Consider the following 7,500-nt stretch of genomic DNA (forward strand, 5'->3'; position numbering starts at 1 on the left):
AGAGAGAGAGAGAGAGAGAGAGAGAGAGAGAGAGAGAGAGAGAGAGAGAGAGAGAGAGAGAGAGAGAGAGAGAGAGAGAGAGAGAGAGAGAGAGAGAGAGAGGAAGAGAGAGAGAGAGAGGGAGGGAGGGAGGGAGGAGGGAGGAGAGAGGAGGGAGGAGGGAGGAGGGAGGAGAGAGAGAGAGAGAGACTTTGATAGATAGATAGATAGAGATATAAATAAATACAGATATAGAAATATAGATGTATATGCATATAAAAGCTGCCAATTTTCACACTATTTTCAAAAAATTCAAAAATCAACATACATGAATTGATAATAAAGTCCAACATTTCACATGCTTTGGGATCCTCCTCAAATGAGATGATAAATTTTCTTTCCATTTTTCCCTTCATCCACAGCACTGATTGATATGTAACTTCTTAGAAGCTATCGTAGTGCTAAATCACTAATACTCTTTTTGCGCATGTACGGATTTCAAACAAGTGTAATGAAAGCAGAAGTGGAAAGAAGCTAAACTACAAGTAAGCAAAAGATCTGTAGCGATTGAGTGTGTTGGGCTTTCGTACATGAAAATAAGAATAACTAAAATTTCTTTTTTTTTAAATTATCAGACATTTTTCCTTTCTTTTAGAGTCATTTTTAATTTGCATCTCATTTGAACTCATGTACATAGGCATGACAAAAGGCTTTTAAACTGCTCTATCAAGGAGCAAAATTACAACTTTAAAAGTTCCTACAAGTCATCATCTTTAACATAGGCAGGTCTTTGAAAAAAGAAAAAAAAAAAAAAAAGTTATCTTACACACTAAGTACAAAGACAATGTACTATTAGTACAGGTGAAAATACCATGTAATCAACAAAGATCTTATAAACTGCCTTCTACCATGAAAATAAAACTCCTGTCTTTTTTCCTGAATACCATTTAAATTTTTTACTGACAATATCCTGGAAGCAACAGTACAGGTGGGTGGCTGATATCTTTGTGGGCAAAGTACCTCTCTTTTTAAACTCATCTTCCCTAAGGTTAGGAAAATTTGTACCATCTACTGCATAACATTCCTCTTTGCTGGACTCCTTGACATGTATATATATATATATAATAAAGAAGGAGACCACAGCAACATATAAATGTACAGTAGCTGAATAAAAAAAAAAAAGAATAAGATCCAAATATTCTGAGAAATCTTGAATTTATTTTACCACCACTGCCTCCCTCCCCTTCCCCCCCTCCTCCCTCCTCTTCCTCCTCCATAGTTATCAGAGCCATGATAGCCCCTTGCTGAAGGACTGTACGGAGGCGTGCCACGGTGGAAGTCACCGTGGTGCCCACCTGACTGTGGACTGAACCCTCGGCCTCTGCCACGAGGGGAGTGGAAAGCAGGTCCCCCTCGGCCCCTTCCTCTCTGGTTGTGTGGACTGTTATAAAACTCCCCTCTACTTTGGTAAGAATTGAATCCACTACCCCTATAATTTCCCCCATAATGCCCACCCCGGCTGTGGTTTGAAACCTCAAAATTCCCTTTACCTCTGTCTCTCTGCTGATTGAATTCTTGGTCTAAGCTTTTCATCACATCTATTACATTGTTCTCTCCATAGTTCCGATTAACCGAATATTCCCGATCTCCGCCACTTTTGGATCTTTCTTTGCTTTCCCTTCCGCCGCTCTTTGCTATGACAGTTGGAATATACTCTTCACCTTGTGGCGCCTCATCGGCATCATCATCATCACAAAAATCCCCATACCATTCCCTGCCCACCTTACTTGAGTCACATTCTATATCCTCACTAACACTACCATTTGATCCACCATCTGATTCTCTTTTAGTCACAGGTATAGAAGGCTTTAAATCTATGTTCTTAATGCACTCATCATTCGATACTTTTTCTTCTTCACTCTTTACGGAACCTGTACTGTCCAGTACAGATGTTATCGTATTCACACCAACCACCTCAGACTTTGCACTATTCACAACTGGCTTGGCCTTGTCTCCAATGACATTTATAGTCGAACGTTCCTTTTTCACTTCATTTTCACTACTTGTTTTCTTTGAGGAACTGCTTTTACCAGATTCTTTTGTTAACTTTTGTTCCTTTACCTCACCTTCTTTTCTACTATTAGCACCCTCCTTCCCAGACTCATCACTGATGTCCATATCATTTTCTGAATCAGAGGCACTGATGTCCATGTCTGAACCCGAATCTGCATTGTTTTGCTTCAATCCAGACTTCTTCACTCTAAAATCTTGGTCATCTCCTTGGGCAAACAAAGACTGTATTGAGGGAATGGGTGCCACAGTAGACTCTCCTGAGGGGTCTGACAGCGAACTGTAGTCATAGCAACGGTAATCCATATCAGCTCCACGTGGCTTAATGCTTACAAGGTTTGTCCTGTGATCGCTATCTTCTCCCTCCGACACCAATTCTCTTAAGTTGCTCCTGGCAGGACCACAAAAAGCAGGAGGTAATGGAGGAGGGTGGAGAGCACCACTATACCCTTTCTCATAAGGTGGTGGAGAGGAGGGCGTGTCTGAGTGTAAAGCTTCCAGCTCTTCATTGCCAGGAGGTTCTCCCCAGTTGCGATCATCTGCATCTTCTTCATTCAGGTCCCCTGAGTTGGCATATTGGTCATAGTCTGACCAACCCCCACTGTAGTTTCTGGACATTTCATAGTCACTTCCTGGTCCACCTAGACCATCCATCTCTGGGGGAGGTGGAGGTGGTGGGGGTGGAGGAACCCAGACCGGAGGTGTTTCATAAGGAGGATAGGGTGGAGGCTGATCACCTGTGGGCGTGGGGGTATAGGGCTTGGGTGGCGTCTCTGGGGGGAGAGGGTATCCCTGAGGATAATGTGATTTTGGCGTGAAGGGCCTCGAGTTGGTGAAGGGGCCAGGCACGTATGGGGAGGGGGAGTCGGATGGAGGGGGATTGCTTGGGGGCAGTGGTATGGAAAGGCTGGGGGGTGGACGGGTAAGATCAGGGATGGCTGACTGCGATGTGGGAGTGGAAGGTGCTTTGGCAGTGTCGTATGCAGGTGTCACTGGGGAAGTGGCACTGCTACTCCCACTCCCCCCACCCCCGCTTGACTTGCTTAAATACGCTTTTCCGAACGTGTCAAGGAGCTCAGCTGCACTCATTGGTTTGAGGTCCTGAAAAAATGCAGCTGTCAACATCACAAGTTCCGATGTAGGTTGAAAAAGAAAGAATAAAGGGAGACAGATGAATATCAACAGAAGAGAAAGGCTTTATGCATAGTGAAAATTGCACATTTGTTTCCTAAATACACTCATTTTAACATCAAAAGATATAGTTACTATGTCCACTCATCCAAAAAAATTATTCAAATATATAATATACTTTGGTGTTATTAACTTTCTAGACACTGACCATATAACCTTAATCTGAATGGAACATCAGTCTATTGGTAACTCTATTAATAAATCTTTAAACAAATAAGTCAGCAAACAAAAAAAAAAATAATAATAATTCCTACCTTTGGAGGCTGAATGGGAGAGTCGTATGAGCTGGCAGGTGTGTGGGAATATTCTCGATCCCTTGACTTGTGTGAATATTCCCGGTCAGATCCCCCATGGTCCCAGCTACTACTCCTGTACGAATCCCGCAACTCTCCATCACGGGAGTCTCTGGAATCCCTCGAGGACCTTGAGCTCCTGTGTTCCCTGGTGTAATCCCTCCGCTGTGCCCCCTCTCGATCCCAGCTGTCGTGGACCTCGTGAACCTCCAAGGACTCCCTCCGCTCATCTGTGTCCCTTGTGGACTCTTTGCCTTCCCAAGTCCCATGGGCATCCTTCGAGTTGGCCACCTCCCAGATCTCAATGCTGTCGCTGCTCTGATTGCCATCTTTGGCCATCTGCACTTCCTTGATCTCAATGCTGGATGAAGACTTGGATTTTTCTGCTGCCTTTTCCTCCTTCCTGAGAGCAGAGATGCGCGCCTCAAGGTCCCCGGCGACCCCACCCAGTGCGCCCTTGGCCAGCTCGGCAAATTTGGAGGAGTTCAAGAAAGAATCCATGGCTGAAGGAAAAGAACTTTGTTTAGCTCATATAAAAGAGCTGAATGTAAGTGACTTCTCACTGCGCCCACAAACAGAAAATAAATGAGCCAAGCATGAAAAATGCAGTTATTACTTTAGTGAATAATCTGTTTCCAACCAAAACCTTCAAGCTAAAAGGTTTATAAAGCCATTGCTATAATTGTTCAAAATAAAAATATATCCAACCATAACCTTCAAGCTAAAAGGTTTATAAAGCCATTGCTATAATTGTTCAAAACAGAACTATATAGAGATTATGTAAAAAAAAGAATGGACTGGAGCCTGGATGGAAGGAGAAGAGGGATGGAGTGGAAGACTACCTGAGAGGAAGCACCAGATGGTTACTGGCAAGTTCTATGAGTAAGTCAAGTTAACAAAGTAGCCATAGCTCCTGTGATGACCTTCTAGATCTTTAATGTACTGATTAATATGAATATTTGCTGTTACTGGAGGATTTCCTTAATCACTTCCATTCATCATGGTGAATTGATAAACTAAACATCAAATGCAACTGGCCTTTCTGATACATTTCTTTTTTGTGACTGACATGTAAATTCATGCTTTGTAAATCTAATTATAATGTTCAGAATTAAATAAATCTTGCATGATTCCACTTCTTTGTGGGATTAAACAATGGAAAGCTAAAAAAAAAAAAAAAAAAAAAAAAGGAAAAAAAAAGAATATGAATATCAACAAACTACTTATGAACCATTCTACCAACCCGAAGATGCTGAATCAGGGAGTGACAAGTTTTCATCATCACTATTCTCAGGAGACGGAGCATCTACAGTCGGGGACGGGACTGGGCTCGGCTCCGGCAGGGTCTTCATCTTTTCCTGTAACTTTGTTTTCAGATTCTTGACCCGGTTCCCAAAGTTCTTATATGCCTGTAAAGAGTATGAATTAACAATATTCAACTATGTTTGTAATCAAGATAACAATATCAATATCCAAAGCAAAAATATGAATATAGTTATAATGATCATGATAATAACAATGATGACAATGATCATGGTTATGGCTATCATGATCATGATAATAACAATGATGACAATGATCATGGTTATGGCTATCATGATCATGATAATAATAATGATGACAATGATCATGGTTATGGCTATCATGATCATGGATAAAACCTATGATAGAAAAGAAAAAGAAAAACAAGTATAAATATAATCAATTAAATAATAAAACCATTCAAAAAAAAAAAAATCTTTTTAAATACTACTAATCCCTAAACGCTGGTTGACGTGTTATTACGTCGACATGATATTTCCCTCTTCCCAAGTGACGTCCTAGAACATCCAGAACTCTCCCCCAAATCATATGTTTTACAACATTCCATGTGCACGTAATAGGAGTTCCATTTTTATTCACTTGTGAAAATAATGTAAACAAATAAAAAAAAACTCTGATCATCACTCTGTTGAAGGAGGACAGCCCGGCATCGCACCAGATGAGATACCGTGCTTAGTCACTGCGTGCGCTTATTACTAGCCAGCAGGAGAGGCATTATGCAAATATAAGGTCCAGCGCAATTGAGTTAAAGATCACTTCTATAGTTTTTGTTCTATTGGCAGCATGATATGTGACAGCAGATAGGTTGCTGCACTGAAAGTCAAGTAAAATGTAGCTAATTGTGTTATTCAAACTAATTTCAATGGCATAAAAAATAACAGTGGTCCATGCCTACCACATAAAGAATAAAAAAATATGAAATAAGGCAAACAAAACAATAACAACAAGCAGAAACGAAAAGATATCACACACTCACATTAGCTACCAGCTTGGCTTCCCCCCTCTGTGTCTCATAGAAGATCTCTGCCTGCTCCAGGAGAGTGACAACCTGGGTCCTCTCCTCAATCTCCTTCTGCACAGAGGCCATGTAGCACTCCAGAGCAATCACCGCTTCCTCAAACTCCTCCATTCGCTCACGGCTCGTGCCTCGCTCTGTTGAACAAGCAAAGATTACATCAATAATTTCCCTGTTCTAGTCATCACGATGTAAGAAATACCCAATGAAAGACTTAAAAATACAATAAAATGATAGCAGGACTATCTCATTTTTGTGCTTTTTTTTGTTTGTTTGTTCTGTGAGTGTGAGTGTGAGTGTGAGTCTGTATGTGCGTGTGCATGAGCTTGCACATGTGTGTGTGTGTGTGTGTGTGTGCGTGTGCGTGTGCGTGTGCGTGTGGGTGTGCGTGTGCGTGTGCGTGTGCGTGTGCGTGTGCGTGTGCGTGTGCGTGCGTGTGTGCGTGCGCGTACACATGTGCATGTACATGTGCATGTGCACAAGTGTGAGAATGTGCGCATGTGTGCATGTGTATGTGTGTGTGTGTGTGTGTGTAAGTGTGTGCATGTTAAATTATAAAATTTTTGTTTATGCAGTAATGTGTATACATATGTATATATTCAAAATGTGCAGCTACCACTTAGGAATTATTTCTACTCTACTAATTACTTTTTACTTATAATTATGGTTAATTTTAGCCTGCAGTAACACACTATTACACATACTGAAAGTGACAACAATGACCAATTCACACATCTGCTTACCTGCTTGCCACAGGTTAGCTTAACTATTTATTAATAAATCTTATTGCTATAAAGGTTGGAAGCTGCAATTTTCTATATTTATTTTCCTACCCTTTACAAATACATTTTTCTATGGAACTATTTTGCTCCACTGTATGTATATACTTAAATATTACTACAGAGTTAGGTGGATAAAATAGCAGTCACACCTGCTCTCAATACAACAATGGGTATAGCTTAAGCAATATACAGCATAGTCAATATCCAAATAAGACAATAACTGAAGTGAATAAGAATGAATTGACATCACCATTTTTTCTCTATGCTATAAGTTCGGAAAATATATCTTAATGCATTTCCCCTCGTTTTAAAAACCACAACAGCTACATGGAGGGATATTGCCTTCCTTGTTCTGAACTAATTGATGTAGACAGCCTTGTACAGCCGTAACTAGGAATGGCTAGGGTAAACTGTGGACAGCTACAATAGACTGGACAGTTTTATGTTATACTTTGTTAAGGGGTCATCACAATGGCATTCCTATGACTTAAAAAAAAAAAAAAAAAAGGGCAAGAAAAATGCCTACAAAATAGGGACCATCCCAGAATAGCATGTTCACAGTGTCCAATGTATAAAGTCCTGCATTTTTGGCACTGTGTGAAAGGGCCTCTTTGCTAGACTAGACTAGGCTAAGCTAGGTTAAAGTAGGGTGGGATTGGCTAGACACCATCAAGCCAAATCACTGAATAAACTATGCTGGGCTTAAAATTCTGGTCTCTAATCACTAGGCATCCTCAGCCAAGGATCGTGTCTGCATCCACCGTATTACAGAGCAAACATGAAACGGAAAAGGAAAAGGGTGAGAAGAGGATGACTAATAGACCCAAATAACATGTTCAGTTCCCAA

General features: G+C 40.9%; 1 protein-coding gene across 3 annotated transcripts in view; it reads right to left on the bottom strand.

Annotated features, from left to right (window-relative positions):
* Nucleotides 1-7,500, bottom strand: part of LOC122249302 (uncharacterized) — a 20,630-nt gene that overhangs the window by 380 nt on the left and 12,750 nt on the right. For all 3 annotated transcript variants that reach the window (XM_086543149.1, XM_086543148.1, XM_086543147.1), the window contains 4 exons: nucleotides 5,833-6,008; nucleotides 4,777-4,942; nucleotides 3,495-4,036; nucleotides 1-3,150 (listed from right to left, as the gene is read on the bottom strand). The exon at nucleotides 1-3,150 is cut by the window's left edge and continues 380 nt beyond it. In XM_086543149.1, the coding sequence (XP_086399275.1) occupies nucleotides 1,201-3,150; nucleotides 3,495-4,036; nucleotides 4,777-4,942; nucleotides 5,833-6,008 (2,834 nt within the window). In that variant the 3' untranslated portion in view covers nucleotides 1-1,200. The remainder of the gene's footprint in view (nucleotides 3,151-3,494; nucleotides 4,037-4,776; nucleotides 4,943-5,832; nucleotides 6,009-7,500) is intronic.

The sequence above is a fragment of the Penaeus japonicus genome, unplaced genomic scaffold (assembly GCF_977035675.1).
Source record: "Penaeus japonicus unplaced genomic scaffold, GWHDUDI00000001_assembly GWHDUDI00000013, whole genome shotgun sequence".
NCBI lineage: Eukaryota > Metazoa > Arthropoda > Malacostraca > Decapoda > Penaeidae > Penaeus > Penaeus japonicus.